Raw genomic sequence first — 21040 nt, 5'->3', positions numbered from 1 at the left:
TATTTTAGGACTGGTTGCTAATACAGAGATAAGATTTAGACTTGAAAATCATTTTTCTAAGCCCGAAGGCTTAGGCAAGGCCTTCTTTTACCTTTATCCTTGCTTTCATGTGGATCCACCCTTCACGGCTGAAGTTGATTTAGCAGGTCAAATCTGAACAGGGTCGTAGCTTTCATCTCGATTCCCTTTGGTTTGTTTAGTTTGTGGAAAGGAGGAGTCTTTATTATGTTATCCATGAAGTTTATGTTGACTGTATAAAAGTCTTTGTTCTACATCTTGCTCTTTCCTTTTGCCCCCTTTTCCCTTAGGAGACTGCTGGTATCCAGCTGTCTGTGTGTGTTGACTGTACCAGCCATCATGCTGCGACACACACACACACACACACACAGACAGACACCGGGTTAACTCCCCCACCCATCTCAGACACAGGGAGGGCTCAGCATGACATACAAACTGCACCTAGGGCAATGCGTTGGGGTGCATCAACATTCATGTTTCCATCACGGAGCGTGCATTCACAGACACGCATACACTCGCTCACGAATACTCATGCGTACACTTTGACATGTGCATGAGGCATCTCCGGAGACACATGCAGTTCAGTGCATCAAAACTTGCCTGCATACACACACTTACGGCCATTATTAGATCACCCTATTTGAAGATTAGAGGCAACTCAGAAAACAAAGCATCTTCAAAGGCAGAGAGGGGAAGAGAGACGAGGAGGATGGTGGTGGGGCGAGTGGGTGTGTTGGAGGAGGGGAGGGCACCCCACAAGAGGAAAGGGAATGGAGGAAGGAATGAGAGGAGAGAGAGGGGGGAAATCTCTGGTGTGTTGTGATGCCCCAGTTGCCGATTTGGTTCTTCCGCCACTTATTTATCCTCATCAGTCGCTTCTCTGTGTTATCCTCTGTTGACTCTGCGGTTCCCTCGCTCCTACCTAATAATGGGCCTATTACTAGCTGAGATTGCCACTGTTTGACAGTCCTGAGCACACTCGGGTGCTTCAGACGCTTATTTCCACTTAGGTTCTGCGGTTACGCGGAGGTCCCGCTCATGAGACACTAGTGGGACTTAGGTTTGAGGTCGAGTTGTGGTGTGTGAGTTGGTTGTAGTTGCGAGCCCAGTGGGAGTGCTTGTTTGGGGGATGTTCACAGTGGGGCTGTTATTTAGTCGGTGGAAGTAATGTATAATAATGATTTATGGTGAGCAATCACTTTTAACTTTTTTTTATTATGCACTAAAATCATTTAAAAAATCATTTATGCATTAGCCTCTGTATTTACCCAATATTATAATTACTGCACTTTTTAGTGTTATATTTTCTTAATATTCTAGCACTATGTCACCATTTTAAAATTCTACATCTGCTACTTCTATCTATTCTGTACATTGTATTAAAGAGGCATCCCTCCTCTGCTTCCTTATCTGAGCCGAGGGTCTTAAGAATTGACAGACTGTAACGCCCCCTGAGAGAGAAGTGTTTGTGTGCTAAATACTTTAAATAAAATCAATCTGACTTTAAAATTGTAGCAGTTGGCCGTTAGTACCATTGCCAAATGTGGATGTATGGCAAAGAGTATTGGGACTACATAAATATAAGCAAATAAAAGTATTGTTAAGTTCATTGGTTTCAAGATCAGCCTAATGTTTTATTGTAAATCGGTGTCATCAACATCTTTCTTCTGAGATTTCTCTCATTTTCCTTAACTGAGTTGTCAGTGCTTGTTTGTGTAATTTTGTTTTGTTGCTGCTGTTTTATTTTTCCCTTTCTGCCTTTATTGTTTCTAAGTTGCTCTGTTTCTCTTACTCCTTGGGGCTTTTTAACCTCATCTGCATGAATTAGCGTTTTCAATCTGCATCGTTTTAATTATTGAACTTTATTGCACTTTGGAATTGTTGAATTGCTTCTGTTCCTCAGTGCTGTGTCCACTGTAAACCACACCATTGACTTGTGCTTAACTGATTTGTCCGGACCCTGAGGTAATCCACTGGTGATACATTCAAGCCAAGTAGTTAGAATTCTCACATTAGACAACTGGCATTAGTGACAAGCAGCACGTAACGATTTTTCATGTCAAGTTCAGTTATTCATCCTGAGGAGTACTACTCAGCCTGTAAGAACACTTGTATAGTGTCTTCTGTGGCTTTGCAAGTCGTCCTAGCTTGGGCATGGAGTCTACAGATTTTTAATTCTTCTGCTTTCCAAATAGAGGTGCACAGTTTGAAATATGTGGACATTTACTTGGCAGAAATAGTTTAATGAAGACACACTATTGTTTGCATTATGGGAAATGTAGGATCCAGCATTTTTGGATCTTAATTTGGGACAAAATCCAAGCACTTGTGACAGAGGATGTTGATGATTTTGTGATCAAATGGACACTTTTTCCATCAATGAGTTTGCGGTGTTATACCCAACGACACTGAGTGTGAAACAGTAGCCATCTACTATTCTGGGGGCTTGGGTTCTTACAAGCCACTTAAGTCAGTAAAGACCATCCCTCTGCACGCTTCTTCTACACTACTACCAACAAACACCACAGGCAGTGCACCTTGAGGAACAACTCTATCTTGAGGCAGGGAATTTCCCATGTGTCAATCTAAGGCATACTCTCTCACTGAACGTTGCGACTGAACACCACAAACACACTTCAGTAGGTCCACAATGTTAGCATAGCAAGTATATAAGTGTATAAAGACAGGAGAGCCATGGTGTGTTCACTGTGCCCTCTGAATACAGCGATAATCACGGTAATGACAGCCAGCCCTGCCAACAGAAAGGGTGGGGCCCCTAAAAAGGTCCATTGAATGGGCCCTTCCCAAATTGGCTTTACTTATATCAACACGTGTGTGTGTGTGCTCTAACTGTTCTATGTAACATGATTATTGCTGGCCTCCATGGGCCGGCCCCCAGAAAGCTTTCCCCTTTTTCCATTCTTATGTGCGGCCCTGATGACAGCAATAGAAACTTTTGTTACCATCAGTGATTCACCGCGTGATATAGTGACACACACACCTGCACATCTCTACTTATGATATCACTCTAAATAAGTTTGTGATCATTACATTTAACAAGTGTTGTAATTTACTGTGTGGGATCTTGCCTCATGTAATTCAATTACTGGTTTTCGACATTTCCCAGAATACCCTTTGACAACTCCTAGAGAATGTGACTGAACATCTTAAAACTTGAAGGTGTAGAGAGAAGTATAGCACCCTGCCAAGCAACAAAACTGCTCCAAATAGTGTGGAAGATTTCCAAGGGCTCCTTTCTTTTTTGGCATTTCTGACTTTGACACTATAAAACCAGACAGAAAAGATTTGGGATGAGAGAATGTTCTTGACTCTCAGGATCCGGTTCCAGATTCAAACCCAGGACTTTGTTGAGCCAATTACTGGCCCTCTTTTGAGCTACTTGTTTTTTGAGCTGCAAAAACTATGGTGGTGGTAAACAAAGTCAGAAAGTGTGGCACGCTCACTGAATTACATAATCAACTTGTACATTTTAAATGGTGAAACTGGGCCTTGCTTTCAGCTTGGATGACACTTTGTTGCAGAAAGACTCCAGCTGTGTTTTGGACTGTGAAAGAAAGCAGAGTACAAAGCAGTGTAGCAGAGATGGCCCGTGCTTGCAGCAGAATCTTCTATTCTTTCACTCTCTCAACAACACTTCCATTTGTTTGTGTAATATGCTTGCGCAATGGCGAACATTACCACTGCATCATCCACTTTTTCTTTTTCTTCTCCTCACGGCTTTTCGCTGTGAGATGCTCAGCAAGGAGTCATTTTCTCTGCAAGTGTCTGGGATTTACCATCTGACGGTGCATGGCGAGCGCTCTGTGCTGTAATTAGGACTGTGCTTTTCTTTTGATTATCATAACACATGTTGGTAGCCCATGGCGGAGAGGCTATGAAGTGTGACTGCTGACCTTCTCTCTTCCCCCACGAGAAGGCGAGAAAGTGTGAATGAGTGTGTGTATTGTCAGGGCTGAGAGGCGGCTCAAAGTATCTCTGCCTCTATTTTATCTCTCCATCCTATTCATTTTCTCCCGCTCCTATTGTCCTGATGCTTCTGTATACACCCCACTTCTCTCTCCCCCTCTTCTTTCCTCGCCCGTTTGGCCTCTCCCACACTCGTCTCCATCTCATCCCACATTCTCACAATTGCTCACGTTTTTTTGTTTCTCCCCTCCCCTCTTTTCCTCTCAGCTCGTTCACCCAATCCTAGCCACTCTTAGGCTCATATTTCTCCTCTTATACACTATATCTCATCTCTTACTCCTATCTATAGAACAACCCCGCAACCCCTTCCCATTATCTGTCTCTTTTTCTCTATCTTTTTTTTTTAAGAGGTCCTTTGAGTTTCAGAGCGCTCTCTTTGCCATGTCTTTGATTTAGACGCACTGGACTTTTTATGAGAGAATCTGGAACAAGATGTGTTTTTGAGCTTTGCATTTCTTTCCTCTCATTTGGCTCCATCTCTCTCTCTCTCTCTCTCTCTCTCTCTTTCAACCACTCTAAAGTCCACTTATAAAGCAGGACCTGGGGCATCTGTGCTTTCAAGCCCCCGTCACTTACACACACACACACACACACACACACACACACACACACACACACACACACACACACACACACAAGCTGACAGATTGACTGATGGCAGGGTTGTGTTTCTGTGATGCTGAGTTCACTTGAGTGATGGTAGCTGACTGTGTGTGTGTGTGTGTGTGTGTGTGTGTGTGTGTGTGTGTGTGTGTGTGTGTGTGTGTGTGTGTGTGTGTGTGTGTGTGTGTGTGTGTGTGTGTGTGTGTGTGTGTGTGTGTGTGTGTGTGAGAGACAGGGAGAGGGAGAGATGGGCGAGTGTAGTCCAAAGCCAGCTTAGCAAGCTATTGTGCATCATTATACGTGCATGAGAGTCAAAACTAAGTGTGTGTGCTGTTCTAGCATGTCAGACTTATGCAAATGTCTGTATCGGAATGTTTCTGATTTGTGCGTGTGTGTGTGCGTGCGTGTGTGTGCATGTGTGTGCGTGTGTGTGTGTGTGTGTGTGTGTGTGTGTGTGTGTGTGTTTAAAATGCCCTTGTGGCCAAGCCAGAAATACCACGGGCGGCCAAATCTGGCACTGATCCTCAGCTTGTTCCCTCAGAGGCAGCGCTGCAACACACACATGCACGACCCAGAGACACACTTTGATTTGCACCATCTCGTTTGAAGTGCAAGACCCAGAGCCTGGCAGCTTATGATTAATATAAGCCCCCGCCCTCTGCCCTCTCGGCTGCGCGTGCATGAAAATACACACACAGACACACACACACACATACAAACAGAGATACATTTGTTGTTTTCGTGCACGTACTGTACCCGTACTCCCTCTGTATGACACACACTCCCACCCTGCCCTCACAGCCTGCTTCAGGGGCCGGCCGGCTGGCTGGCTCTTTGAACTAGTGCTTCTGACACTGTGCCGTCACAGCAAGGGGACCTCTGTACCCCCCCCAAACCCCCCATCCCATCATACATCTACACCTACCAGTCCTTCTCTCTCATCACTTTTTGAGATTGTCACCTGCCGCGTCCTTGGCTACCAGGTCAAAAAAGTCCACCGTCTCATCTCGGAAGATTTCCTAGGCGGAAAATGAATCTTTGTGCGGCTTTTAGGATTTCAGATTGATCCATGGAGGGAAAGGTTGCCAGAATCCCACATGAGGGGAGAAAAAGTCCTGGTTGCGGCCAGTGGGGCTTGGGTTTAACCCCGGCTATCTGTGCCAATTAATATTAAAAGCTGGATAATTTGTCCTTATAGCTTGATGCTTCCGAGAGAAATTTTGTTACTACCATAGTGTTTCACCTGCTTTAGATGGCTGATTTATGAATTAATATGAGAATTGATTTCAGATATATAACACATTTTCTTTGTGATTACTCTAAAGAAATGAACATTCATAAGAAATTCTTAAATTTTTGCGGGTGAAAAATAAGGTGCAAAAATACAAATATTTTACTGGTATTTACTTACTTTACTTAAACTACAAAATAATCTGTATCTAGAAAACTAGACCGATTTTACTGTAGTGTAGCGAATACCTACATTACTGTGATAGTTTAAATAACTTCTAATCATTGCATTCAAAAAGGGAATTTAATTTGTGTTGACTTCTATGTATATTTCTGGTACAGTTAAAGCTGAAGAAATCTGATATCTTTCAAACTGCTTAGCTGAGTTAACGGTAGCTGAAGTTCTAATTTTACAGACTGACAGGACAAGTTCCTGCCCAGCTCTGAGTCTCGATTAAGGTGATTTAAAATATTCATGTAATGCCCCTAAAGTGGAACTGCGGGATTCTGAATGTTTGCTAGCGTTAGCTGTCGATGAGTACTCCACTGCTGTCTAGCTAATAGAAAATAAGGTGTGTAGGAAACATTACTTGATAATTTATTGACTGACAGACTCATCATTCTGTTGGTCTCTGAGAACTGCAAAAAGTCTATGGGTAACTTTTGAAATATCAAACAAATACAATAAAGAATCTAACAGCTGCCTAATGCTCACTTCCATATGAAAATACAAGAATTTTTATTCTTTTATGGCACATCAAAAAAGGCAATTGTTTCCCTCACTGTTATAAGAGTTATATTTCCCTGCAAAAATCCCAATAAAAAAATGTGTTTAAAAAAAATCAACAGGTTAATTTTTTAGTTTGGCTATCTTTCGTTATAAATGTTGATACATGTTATAAAATCTATCACTGTGTCTATGTAGTGAATGCAGCAGCAGGTTCAGTCCTCCGTCTGTGTCTCCTCAGGATGCGTTCAGGCCACCTGCGTTTTTGACGGCGCTCAGAGCCCAAAACACAATTACCATAGAAGCCTGTCTGTTGCACACTGTATGCACGTGAGACGGACAACTGAGAAATGTCGCTGAAGAAACTGACCTGTTCTGTGTAGAAGCACATAAAAATGAGAAACCAACTAACATCATAGATCCTGCCCTTGATATAACTGTGGACAACTGGGTGCAGAGACGTTGTAGTGAAGGGACATTTAAAGCATGAAGGGAGATAACTGGCACGCTCTGGCTCAAACCTTGTATCTGGTATACCTCCATGTATTGAATATGATGATGTTTTCATGGTATCTGCCCAACCCTCATGGATTTACATTTCATTTGGTTACAAACTTACTGGTTATTTTACAGTTGATCTTAAACAAAGTATTCTGCCTTCTCTACCAAGCTTCGTGAATTAAAATCTGCTACAAAAAAGGTCTCCTTCCTGAAGCACAACTCTCAAGTTTTTATGATCATCCAGCCAAAAGAAATCAACACATACAAAAGACATTTCACAAAAAAATAGATGAAAAAAAAAAAAAATGAACCTCATTCTCAATTTTACATAGCTCACACAACGACGCCTGTCCTCCACTGCACCAGTGTCTAGGGATAATGGCAGTGTTCGTGAACAAAACTCCGCACATGGGGATCTTTGTCTTTTTTATACTTCACCTAAGGTTCTACACCATAGCTTTTCTATATTAGTCAGTAAAGTCATTTTTCTCTATTCCATATATGAACAAACAATTTTTTCTCCATTGTAAAAAAAAATGTGGTTCCTTATCTCCTGGCTATAATAAAGTGATAATAGAGTGATTGTTCCAATAAAATAAAGATTTCAACTCAATGAATGACCATGACCACGAAGTGACCCAATTAAATATCTTTAATGAGTCTCTGATCAGACAGAATAAATATCCCTTAGATTTAGATCCACATATCCCATCCAAGTAGGCAAAAAATAACTGTCTTGAGTATTGATTATCTCTAATGATACTTCAATGGGTTGTTAATGATATATCAAGAGAGGAGAAACCATACGCAAGAGGCCTTGTTCAGCATCGGAGGATCAAATCGGCACCCGTCAGAGCGCCTGCATTATTGATGGCTCTGTTTACATGATGAGACCTTCTGTCATCTTACACGGCTTTTGAAGGGAGACAATGCTTCTGTCTTTCATTTTCCCACTTTATATGTCGCTCTCACCTCCTTTTTTTCCCTTCCTTTCTGTGGGCCTCAAGGTCCCATCACGCTTCCCTCGCTCCTTTCTGGATTTATATAACAGAGTTTTTAAACTTGTCAACGAGCAGTGATTGGACTAACAATCTTCTGTGAAGGCCCCTCCACCAGCTTAGTGCGGAGATTTCTTTTTTATTCTGGGGGGGGGGTCGTTCTGTCTCCTTCATCTTAGTCTCTAGTTTCATTCCTCTCCCTCTCCTCGGTCCTCCTCTCTGTGGGAGTCTGTTATGGATGTCTATATAGTTAAGACACAGGGCTGATCTGTGAGGCCAGCTTTGCTGGGAGTTGGTTGTAGTATCCGAAGACTTCATTATCAGGAGGGAAATCTGGTGTCTCTGTCCTACTCTTCTATCGCCTCCTCTATCTCTCCCTCTCCCTCTTCCTTTCTCTCTCTCTTTGTATGTTTCAGTTTCTTTCTTCCTCTCACCGCCACTCAGCGGGGCGCCATTAGCCATTCAGCACAGAGAGGCCTTGAGGAATTAAAAGCGACAGAGCAGAAAAAGAATAGAAAAACTCAAACAGGAAAGGAGACAGGGGAGTTGAGAGAAGGGAAGAGGGAGGTGGTATGGGCAGGAGGAGGGGATGGAGTGAGGTGTTAAGGCGGGTGAAAACCAGACAGGGCATAGTGGCACACAGGGAGATGGGGGATTAGGGATTAAGGAGGAAGATGGAAAGGGGGGTGGGGGGGTGGGAATGAACATATTTCCATGGAGATGAAGAGAGAAATCAGAGGAATGACAGGATGCAAGGGAGAGAATCATGGACAAGACAAGAACGGAATTTGAGCCAGCAGAAAAACAGCAAACCAAAAGTATGGCTAAGACTTGGAGAAAAAGCTAGGGAGGGATGGAGATACACAGTGCATGCATGGGGTATGCTAATTACAGTTTTTTGAATTATGAATGAGATTAATTACATAGGCAGGTGTGAATTTATTCACATTTTCCTTCTCTTATTTTACCCCAGACACGTTTAAATGGTAATGCCTTTCTTTTGGCAAAAACACACCTCTCTTTTTGCTTGCTCTTCCCATCTTCTTTGTCCTCTTCCTCCCTCTTATCCGACCATTAGTTTCCTCCCTGACGCAATGGAGCATCTGTTGAATATGTGCTACTTGGTTCCATCAACACAACTTAGTGCGATGAATCGGACTGTCTCAATCTCACCATAATATTTCTTTCACACACACGCTCACGCGCACCATCATCATTAGCTTGCTAATGTCTAGAGTGCTTAGCATGACTTACGAGCCATTCGGATGAGCTGCAGAGATGATTTGCTCTCTTTATGGGGTGTTTGTGCTGTGCTATTTTTTGCTGCGATTAGCATTTTGCATTTCCTGCTCTGTGACAGAAAAATGAATGTGTTCTCCCCTCAGGTCCTGGCAACATGGAGGCTGTATCTCTTTGCTGTCAAAGTGCCCACCAAGGTAAATGTTCCCCTGCTCTCAGTGGAATTTTATGGCTTTCACTTGCCAGCCTTGATCTCACGGTAATTCGCAAGAGATGTGACAAAAAAAGCTGCAGACTTTTAGAGCAGGAGAGAAGAGATAACGATGATGACTGTGGTGATGATGTTTTAGAATGATAGCAGTCATGACAACGATTACAATGAACGTGATGAGGTGGCAGGTGGCATGAAGTCAGGGATTTAAAGCAAGAGTTTGACATTTTGGGAAATATGCTTATTCGCTTTCTTGCAGAGAGTTGGATGAGAAGATTAATGCTGCTCCTATATTTTAATAAAAGCTACAGCCTACAGTTTGGTTAGCTTAGCTTATTGTTGTTTTTACACTCTGGCTTTTGTACGGATTTAACACACGAGATATACCATGTTTAATTAGTGAGCTTTAGAGGTGCTGGTAGGCGGATTTTGCTGCTCGCTAGAGCCAGGCTATTTGTTTCTCCGTCTTTCCAGTCTTCGTGCTAAGCTAAACTAATTAGCTGTGGGCTGTAGATTCATATTTACTATACAGAAATTATATCTGTATCAATCTTTTCATCTACCATTTGGCAAGAAACCAAATAGCGTAATTCCCAAAATGTCAAACTGTTCCTTAAAGGTTGGATCAGTCATTCCAGAGAAAGAGAGTTGATTGATGAGTCTCATTCCCAGGTCGTCTAATAGCAGTGCTGTGGGTTATGGTAATTGGCAAACCAAGAAAGTGGCTCGGAATGATCCACACAACATAACAGGCGGCGTTTGTGCGTCAAATACCAATGCTCTGGGTTGCCAAAGATTCGGTATTTGACGACCTGGATGAGACTCAACAATCAACTATCTTTCTCAAGAATCACCTTTAAAGCATAATTCAGGTTTATTATAACTTGGGTCTTTTCCATCATTTTTATCAGTCATAATAACATTGTACACAGACCTGGGTCTAAGACAGCTAGAAACACAAGTGATTTAACAATCAGACAGGTTGTAAATAATTGCACGGTTCAAGTTCAGTTCAGTTTCTTTGATTAGAGTTGCACATTCCAATTGATCTATTATGGCGTGATATCAGTGAAGAGCGCTTGTTTGAACTTTAAGAGTTTGACAGTTATTTTCTCTTCCAGACAGAGCAGCATTATATCTATGTTGGTCAGATTCAAGCAGGTCCATCAGCCTCTGGAGGCATGTGTAGTATTAACTTGGCTAGCATTAGGTTGTAGTGCATCCTCATTTTGACTATTTCTATCAGTATGTCTGTTTGTGGTCACAAATAATTAACCTGTTGTACAAAGTTGCAATCGATGTATTTGAAAGTTTTCAAACCTTTAGTCAGGAATTTAACAAAGTTGCCACCTACCTTGTCATTTGCCATACTGTAAGTCAACTACCCAACAGTTGAATAATGATAATTTACTGTAAAACATGTTTAATTGTCTGACTACTCGTGTTTCTTGCCCCCATCAAACAACTTTTAAGTGATTACTCAGTTTCAGCAGTTACTTTGAGTACAATACTATTGTGATCAAAAGACAGACTCAAGCTGTAAGAAAGCTGTAAAGATGATGTAAACTAGGAACTTTGACAACGTTGTGGGTGACAGTGATGTTTTTCTGCTGTTTTCAGATGGAGGTGACCTTCAACTTCTTGGAAATCCGAGCAATGAACACTTATCCAGAACACCAGGTGACACACTGAAGTTCACTTGTTATCCTGTTTGCATGTCCACAAGTACAAGAGTGAAAAGAAGAATTTCCCCAGTAGGGGATTAATAAAGTATATATATCTTATCCTGCTCTTTGTACCTTCATCACAAGTATTACTATTGAAAAACTGTCCCGTCTATATGCAGGTTGTCATCGATACAGACAAGACCACCTACTCACTGAGACTACAGACCCAGGACCAGCTGGATCACGTGGTCAGCCACATCAACTACGCCCTCTCCCGAGTCTTCAACAACTCCATTTATGCGTAAGCATCTCTCAAGCATCCTCGCCTCGAGCAAAGAAACTAGTCTTTCTGTTTCTGTGTTGTATGTGCTGAGGAGCGAAGACGAGTTGGCCGACGTTAACAGCACTCGACAGTGCGTTGGCAAGTTGGCAGCTTCACTTTCGGGGCAGTTTTCCTCTTCAGCAGCCAAATGCATTCTTGTATTGCTGTAGTTTGCATCCAACCCATTTCTGTGTCACGGTAGACTTTAACACCCAGCAATCACTGGGATTAAATCAGCCAGCTGACACTGAGTAGGCCGTTACCTGAAGGCATTGTGTTGGCTCTTTTTTTCTTTTTAAAGCAGCTTATTTAATATAAGCAGTGAGTATCAGAACACAGTCACTGACAGAGCAATAGACTCAGGCCTCCAGTCAAAAAGCCTTTCAAACTGTTCTATTGCCTCTGCACTTTCTGAAGGGGGAAGCGCAGAGGACACGCTAAAGAAAAGCCTGGATGGAGTTGAGTTCAAGTGGCAGAAATCTCTTCTCCTATGGTTATGTGAACGTATTGGTTAGCAGGCGAGCAACGCAGAGTGTATTCCTCCCTCTCGTGGGTCTCATCTACAATTTCTAAGGGCAAGGGGATTGACTGTGTTGTGACTATTGACCTGCACAAGGCTATCTCCGCACTCTATCATTTTTTAGAATGGCTCCTTTCCGTTAGGGCCACGGCAGATGATTGCTTCCAGTGAGAACATTTAAAGAGAAAGAGAGAGGGGAGGACAGAGGGAGGGAAGTTGTTATGGGTTTGATTGTGCAGCCTTGTAACTGATTGGTGCCGCTGCATTGAAGTGCACACAATGCAGATAGTATCAAGATAACAGGCACATACACACACCCTCCAGTGGTGGATGATGATTGTCAAGATAAGGTGGGGATTAAGGTCACGGATGTGGTTAGGTGTTGTGTGTGATTTGTTGACAAATAGGATTAAGGATGGTGTGTGTTGAATCCAACAGTATAGTGGTGTAATCCTATCAAAAAGCCAAAGCAGGTACAGCACAGTGTTATGTACGAACACAGAATTTTCGTTGTGATCCCTGTCCTTACTCTTTTCTGCTAACTGGATGCTTTTGTCAAAGAAATGTTTGAAAGAAAACAAGCAGTAAGCCCAGGAATATGCTTCTTTTTATGTAATTAAAGCGGCGGCTTCAAACAGCATCCCAGGGATCCAATTTTACAGTTAGGTGTTATTTATTCACGACCAAAGCAATATCATAAGCAGTTTTCACATTGCAGACGTTCACTTTCCATCTTAATTCTGATTAGAGCAGCTATAATCAATGAAAAACAAGTCTGCTGCAAATTAGCATCTTGCAAGTGCAAATATGACAGTATTATCATGTGAAAATATTATGCAGCTGTGTTTTGTTTAGCAGGCGAAAGCTAAATTTGGTTCTGAATCTATGTAAGTGAAATACCCTTAATTAAATTATTTTTTATAACATTGTTTTGCAGGAAGAGTGGGAAGGTTGTACTCAGCCTTGTACCAGTGTGGTGTCTCTTGGGCACTGAAGGGCTCCACTTATGCAGCTGGGAGTTCAGTGCCTTGCTTAAGGGCACTTCAGCACTAGCAGCTAGGGAGATAGAAGCATAATATTTACCATCCACTTTCTCCCCAACCTGCCAATGAGACCAGAGGCTTTCTCATCACAACGCTGCTTCTATTGAAAATCAAGGATAGTGCCCCTCCTGAAAGTAATTGATAATGAAGATGATACATTTTCAGCCATGTCAGCAGGGTGGCTCTAGGGATGGCAATGTCACTTAGTTGGTTGGTCCACCACTTTGGCCCAGACTGAAATATCTCAATATTTCTCTAATGAATTCCCCTGGCTGTTGTTTGTACAGACACTCTCAGAGGCCCAGAGGATAATAACTAATGACTTTGGTTATCCCATGACCTCTAGCACAGTGGCACCCCCTCAGACAGAATTGAGACATCTGTGCAGCCTTTGCAATGTGCGGTGCAAGTCCAAATGAGATCTTGGTTACTGCAAGGTTCACATCGCTGAACTCCTCCACCGCTCTCCTCTCTCCCAGAAACGCCTCCAGTTTCCGTTTATGGTGCAGATTGCATGCTATCATTACTTAGCAATTCTTTATAAATCACACACTGAGGCCGTGGTGAGTCACTTGAGCCAGTCAAAGTAAACCCAGCTCAAGGTACTTTTTATTATTTTTCTGATGTTTTGGTTTTGTTTTAGACTGCATTGCCCTTGATCTTAAAAACAGTTATTTTTGCTACTTCCTTACCATCTTTGCATCCATGAACTGTGTCTCACAGCCATTTCTGCAACACCTACACACGACATCATTCTCTCTGCGCTCGCCCTTCAACTCTCCTGCGCTCCCCATTCTATGAAATGTGGTACACAGATTCTTGAAATGTGGTCACTTTGGTGATCCAGAAACTTTTTTAAAATTTTAATTTATCCAATACTTGTTCTTGTTTTATGGCCAAATGCCTGCAAAACTACCTACTGTATCTGCCATTCTCATCACCCTCAGCTGTACTTATCATAAGATGTTAGCATGCTAAACTAAGATGGCAAACCTAGTAACCATTATACCTCCTTAACATCATGTGTCAGCATTGTCAGTGTGTGCATGTTGGAATGCTGAAAATTAATATTTAGCTCAAAGTGCAGCTTCATGGAGCCGCTAGCATGGCTGTAGACTCTCTGTCTATAGACTGCCTTCTTTGACCCTCTTCTCTCCCTCTTTGTCTTTCAGTCCTCCTATTTGTCGAGCAGAAGGAGACCTGACTGATGGAAGTCACAAGTTTTCACCAAACTCTGAGTCTTCATTAGAGCCCCAGAAAACCTGCGGTAAGTTACGTTTTTGTCTACATCACGCCAAGCACACGTACATACAGACAATACACAGTTGCACTTCGGTCCATCCACTCGCTGACTCACACCAAATTATTTTGGAGACTTATCCTTAAGTGGGTCAGAAGACCAAAGTTGCTGCTGGTAATCCTATTAATCTACAAGAAGAGCTCTTTCATGGTGCAATACTTTCATCTCACCTCAATATTTACAGCCTCTCTCTCTCTCTCTCTCTCTCTCTCTCTCTCTCTCTCTCTCTCTCTCTCTCTCTCTCTCTCTCCGCTGACTATCTGTGTCTCGCTCTTTCTGACTTCCTCTTTCATCTCTGGCCTGCACTCTTTCCACTTTTCATTCCCTCATACGTCCTCTACCCGGCTTTATTCTATCCTCATCATTTCTTATCAGCTGTGGTCTGGTTTGGATTGATTTGTTGTCGTTCTTCTCTGCATCTTTCAGGTGGTTTTTCTGAGACCTATGCAGCTCTCTGCGACTACAACGGAATTGGCTGCAAAGAAGAAGTGCAGTGGGTGAGGACGCTGTATAGGCCGGCAAAAGCCCTCCTGTTTGTTGTGTTTTTTAATATACTCCTGTCTTTTGTACAATTGGCCAAAAAAAAAAACACTGGATCTTTTGTTATGTTATTTTCCCATATCTCTCTCCCTCTTTGTTACCTCTCTTTTTGTCTCATCTTTTCTTCTCTTTCTCTGTTGCTCTCCTTTGTTCCAGGATGTTGACACCATCTACCACTCTCAAGACAACAGGGAGTTCAATTTACTGGATTTCAGCCATCTTGACAGCAGGTGACATAGTTTTCTGACATCTTACCTTACCCAGCCCGATTACAGAACGCTAGGATGCACCGATTTCATAGACACACTCAACTTCTGTCAAACTTAGACTGAGGTAGTATACAGTGCAACCTGTGTGTGTGTGTGTGTGTGTGTGTGTGTGTGTGTGTGTGTGTGTGTGTGTGTGTGTGTGTGTGTGTGTGTGTGTGTGTGTGTGTGTGTGTGTGTGTGTGTGTGTGTGTGTGTGTGTGTGTGTGTGTATTGACTCTGTACTCCAGCACATTGGATTTGAAATTAAGCAATGAAAATGAGGGTAAAGTGCTGCTTCAGCATTAATTTCAGAGGGTGTTTCCATCTACATCAGGGGACATTTAAGGGACAGAAAGTAATTGGACATGTACACAAACTCATTATATTTGATATTTGTTCTGTTGCAGTCAATGTCTGGCTGTAACCCGCAGACATCCGCAGACATTTGGCATAGTTCTTTGTGATTCTTCGCCAGAACTGTACTGCAGCCATCTTTTAATCTTTTCCTGTTTCAGGGGCTTTTTTTCCTTCTGTCTGGTCTTTAGGACGTAAAACACCTCCTCAGCTGCATTGGGGATTTTTCGGCCCCGACATTTCCAGTCAAGAATATTACACAGGATGGCTCAATGTAGATGTAATTCTCGAACAAGTTTAATGATGGGCATGAATATGCAAATATTTTTAAGTTTAAATACTGGAAGTGAAGTAACAGGCGGCCGATTTTGACCCGCCTTTTTAAGCAGTAGCCTTTGAATTAATGAGTCCATCTTTCCCACACAGGTTCTTTTATAGAAACAGAAGTTGACCTACAAGTTCTCCACTGTGGTGTAACTAATGTAATGTCCCCAGCATTGAAAAATAGTCTGTACCCTCTTGCTGCAAGGTTAGTAACAGGCAAATCCATTGTTATCCACAAAACTGTACAGGCACAGGTCTTTTGAAAAGAAACGGGCTAGTTATTTTTTTTTTCGCCCAATCAGAGTTGTCTGGAAGCTGTGTAAAATTGTGCATTTCCTAGTGGTGGTCTCTGGGTGATATGTTACACTGATTGTTCCCTTCAAATAATTACATTTAGAATATGCCAAGATGCTTCATTACAGTGTGTAAAACACTGTTCTGACTTTACCCATCCATCAGCATAGTGAGGAGAAACAATTACTGTATGTACAAAAATATATTTTTGTATGTATATTGATTTAGGCATCGACAGGAAAGGTGCTTGAACAGGTACCGGACGTGTAGCAGAAGGCACCAACCAGTACCGCTGTAACTTGATTATCACTTCAGTATCACTGTGAGCACTAAATTATTGACAGTCTTCTTTAGTCTTCTTTATTTAAGCACTGTGAAGCTCTTCTTCCTCCCAGTCCAAAGTTTGTTTGGGTGCATTGTAAACAGATAAAGATACATGAGTTGCTCTTCTAGTACAGAAGCAGCTTAAGGTGTGTTTTCTGCCCCGAGTGGTTGATAGACATGGGACCTGTAACCAACATTGTAATGTTATTTCATTTCAAATGCACTGTGCTGGAGTACAGACCCAAAACAATAAGAACATATCATTGTCTTAATACTTTCTGACTACACTGTAGTTTTAAAAGACTTTCCCTCCTCATTCTGCATCATGATGTTTTGCAAAAATGTTTCCCAGACCATCATATGTCAGCCTTCATCTTATATGACATTAGAGTGGCTGTTTGTCTAAAAAGACCCTCCCTGGGTAAAATGTTGAGTGTATTAGTCTTTTATTCTCTCACCGGCTCACTTGCTGTCTTATGTCTCTGTTCAGCTTTGTTAGAAGTTTGGGAAGATCATAGAGAGGGGGAATGATATGCTTGTCAGAGGCAGAATCCAGGGCTCGGAAACAGCTGTAAGATGCCATATGTCTTCTCCTCTACCTCCCCACTGGTATATTTTTTAAGTCCCCAGTTTCCTCTTCTAGACATATTGAGGAAGAGTGTACGTGTCGCTCGAGTGCTGCCCATCATAACAGATTTGACAGCTGACATGCAAATGGAGAATTCAGCCTAGCTTACTTGTCTCTTGTTTGAGGAATGTTTTGTCCTTAGAAAACCCTGAGGCCTATGGAATTCTTTCTACTTTCCTGTTTAGAAACAACAGTCCTGACCGGAGAGGATACATTCACACTTAAAAATGCATATCTCATCGTAGGAGCGAAGCCTTGCTATGCTGGTAAATCAAAAAGCCATTCATAGAAGCATGATTGCAGCAGCAACTCATGAATATATTAATGTCTTTCATATTGAGAGCCAAAATCACTGCATCGCTGTTGTTTCTCCTCCTGTATTTTATATAGTGTGTGATAAAGAGTATGCCTTTGCAGGGGAAGTTGCCTGCCTGTGCTGTTTTTTTTTTTTTTCCTTAAACATATTATTCCCTTGAGCCCACAATCCAACACTAAAGACTCTCCCTGCTCGTCTCGATAAGTTGCATCAAATTGAAATGGATAGAGAAAGTAAAGATTTGACAAAAGAAATGGGAATCTCAAAAAACAATGCAGGGATACAATCAGGAAAGGCTCAAAGAATCGGTCTGTCTATGATCGTGTGCTGGAGGCTATTTGTGGTGCATTACTCTCTTCCTCCCTCCCCTGTCCTTCCACATTTCCATCCCCTCGATCTAACCTGATTGAGCCCATCTACTGTTACCATGAGCGACAGGGCCATGCTTTTTCTGCTGACTGCTGTCCGTTCAAACATCGTCTCCACTCATTCCTCCTGACTGAAAGCAGACACCTTTTTCTCTGGGCCCCATCTTCTCCCCTTGTTATCCACTTCCTGTATTTTCTACCATTTCATTTACCTTAGCTATTTTGTTCCATCTCTCTTTCTCTGAATCACACCCCTCCTCACAAACACACACACATTCTGCCTGTCTCTGTTGGTTCTGTCCAGACACTGCAGGTTGACACAATGTTGCAGAGGGGGACTGTGTGTGTGTGTGTGTGTGTGTGTGTGTATGTCTGTGTGAGTGAGAGAGTTAGTGAGAGAGAGAGAGAGAGAGAGAGAGAGAGAGAGAGAGAGAGAGAGAGAGAGAGAGAGAGAGAGAGATTGTGTGCTAGAATACATTTCTCATTTTGTTTTGTTTTGTTTTGTGTGTGCAAGAAAAAAATTGTTATTTCGTACTGCACCAAGAACTTCTTTGGGCACCTCTTGGCTAGAGACCTGCCTCCCCTGTCACTGTTAAAGGACCTGAGTCATGGTCTGCATGCGGTTAGAACTTAGCATTGGTTTATTCCAATGCAGCAACACATCCCCAGATGATGTTTCCTAATGATTTTAGTGTCTTCTGACCTTTACTCTCTACTCTATTCTCGTGCCACCAACCAGGTTCGATATCTGCTTCCATGGGCTACGATATTCTCACAAGTGCTATAAATATTCATCGTCTCCACAGGGTAAATAATGTTTTTGATCACCCCTGTTGACTTACTTTCTATCACTACAATAAGACGTTAATGTTAATTTAATGTTTCACTTACACAGGAAATATGAAAGTCCAATGGGCAGATAGGCATGAAATTTACTGAACATATTCATGCTCCCCTGAATAAACCCTGTTTATTGTGGACACTTCATGACCTTCCCTCAACTTTACCCACAAGCTATTTAATAATCCTAATTGCCATGAAATGTTCTGAGCATGCTCATGCTCCCAGGGAGCATTTGATTTGAATGGCCCCATGACCTTTTCTCTAGTACCACCTCAGGACAAACTCCATCTTAAACTGTGATTTTGATATTCTTAGACCTTACTAGAAAAAGTTGTGCATAGTGTGGGGTGTAACAAATGTATGAGCCTTTAGGGTTTGCTAGAAGGTCTTATTCAGATTATAATAAAGTAAGGTTTTACTATACATGGCTTCTTGAACAGCCATATACTCCAAATTATGATACACCCATACTCTGTTCTTTTTATACCCCACTGGATGTCCGCTTAGGTGGTTTACACACTTACAGGCAGAGCATACAGTCTGTTTTGTCCCAACTGCATGCAGATGTCTACACAGGCAGATTAAATCTTAGGCCACTCTGGACCTTACCGCCATATAGCTTTGGAAAGTATAATTTGAGCTTAAAGCAATAGATCAACACTTTGGATATAAATGTATTTTTGAAATACACTTGTTAGCTTTCCTGCCAAGAGTTAGATGAGAAGATCAACTACGCTGTCATATCTGTACGGTAAATGTGAAGCTACAGCCAGCAGCCGGTTAACTTATTTATTAACAGCCAACCCAACTCTGTCCAAAGGTACCAAAATCCTCAATGCACAACGAATACTCCCTGGAGTCTTGTAGTCACCTAAACCCGAACTGACCCGTGTGAAGAACTAAACAGCGACAGATTGACCTGCTGTGCCAACATGTCCTCGTGTACAAGTACAAGGCGAAACATAAACACCAACACACTGCATGACTGAGTGACGCATCATAGAGGTCAATTACATGTCCTGGTGTCAAAACATTAATCAACAGACAGTGTTGATGATGAATCTTGACATGTGCATCATCTGCTCACACGCACACACACAGACTCAGCTGCGTTAGTCAGAATGGACTGGCCTGATGGCGGGCATGGTAATGAAAAAGGAACACAGCCTGTAGCCATTTTACTCCTCTGAGATGTACTGTAATGTCCTGGCTACTGCAGTTACTGGCAACAGGACCCTCCCTGGCTAGATTACACTCTTTCTTCCTCTCTCTCTTTCTCTTTGTATTTTCCCTCTGTCTCGCTATCCTCCTTTCTTTCTTTCCTCCTCTCTCTGGGCTTATTCTCTTTCTCTGTGCCTCCCCGCTCTCGGTGTTGCTACTTGTTTGTCAGATGATGTATAGCAGGTGTAGCAGCAGTGTGGCTTTAGTTGGACCTTGGAGGATTCTAAAACTCTCTCTCCTCCCTCTTACTTCCTCACCGACACAAACCCACAAAAGGATGGTCCGTGGGTTCTGGGTCTGTTTGTGTAGCAGTGGATGTAGCAGTGTTTGAGGTCTGTAGTTGGGATCAAACTCTGGCTTTATTGAATAATCCACTGACCCGGCCATCGATCTTTACATCTCTCTCTCTCTTTTTTTCCCTTTTCTGTGCTTGTTCTCAGCAGGGCTGCAGTATCAGTCATCTTTTAGAAAGCAGCCCTGCCCACAGTGTTCTCCCTGTCACAATGATAAACTGCTTTTTACCAAAGAAGAAGTTTGGCCCACGATAATGTGAATTTATGGATCAATGACATCAAATGGTTTTGAGCAGATGGAGTTCGCTAATTTAAAGTTTTGAATTTTATCTCTAAATGTGTGTGTGCGTGTGTGTCTCCTTTCCAGGGACTTGGCGGTGATCGTTGCTTCCATTGCGTACAACACCTGGTTCACCAAGCTGTACTGCAAAGACATGCGCATAGTAAGTATCTTCTTCACTTATAAACCTTCTTTCCAGATGAAGACTAACATCAGTTTAATTTTTTAGTTTTCCTTTTATGTTTCCTCTGCAAGCCTGTGTTTTATCAGATTACATTTATTTTATTGAATCAACTTTTTTTATTTGCTTGTTTGGCAGACTGCAGTCCAAATGCGTCAAATAAATCTCTGTCAAAGGATGGTTCTGGGGTTGGTTAGCATTTTCTAAGTCAACTTGAATCAGTTGCAGGTATTGATTTGGACCAATTCATCATGTACATAAAGCTTCACTGGAATGTCATTTAATCTCTTGGGATTATGTACTAAATGAAAATCAAGTTAAGAAAGCAAAATTGAAAGAGGACACTGAGTAAGGTTGCCCGCAGCAGAGTTTTATGTATCTATTTAAAATGATGTCAATCTTTATTAAATATTCATAATATGCATTAGAGTAAGTGGTATCCATCTGAGGTGAACCACAT

At 42.1% G+C, this 21040-nt stretch overlaps 1 protein-coding gene across 3 annotated transcripts in view; it reads left to right on the top strand.

Annotated features, from left to right (window-relative positions):
* Positions 1 to 21040, top strand: part of carmil3 (capping protein regulator and myosin 1 linker 3) — a 76094-nt gene that overhangs the window by 6658 nt on the left and 48396 nt on the right. For all 3 annotated transcript variants that reach the window (XM_051405350.1, XM_051405361.1, XM_051405372.1), the window contains 7 exons: positions 9450 to 9500; positions 11135 to 11194; positions 11361 to 11482; positions 14239 to 14333; positions 14793 to 14863; positions 15063 to 15136; positions 20487 to 20562. In XM_051405350.1, coding sequence (XP_051261310.1) covers positions 9450 to 9500; positions 11135 to 11194; positions 11361 to 11482; positions 14239 to 14333; positions 14793 to 14863; positions 15063 to 15136; positions 20487 to 20562 — 549 coding nt within the window. The remainder of the gene's footprint in view (positions 1 to 9449; positions 9501 to 11134; positions 11195 to 11360; positions 11483 to 14238; positions 14334 to 14792; positions 14864 to 15062; positions 15137 to 20486; positions 20563 to 21040) is intronic.

This window comes from Dicentrarchus labrax, unplaced genomic scaffold (genome assembly GCF_905237075.1).
Source record: "Dicentrarchus labrax unplaced genomic scaffold, dlabrax2021, whole genome shotgun sequence".
In the NCBI taxonomy this organism is placed as follows: domain Eukaryota; kingdom Metazoa; phylum Chordata; class Actinopteri; family Moronidae; genus Dicentrarchus; species Dicentrarchus labrax.
This window is presented reverse-complemented; position numbering and strand designations above follow the sequence as displayed.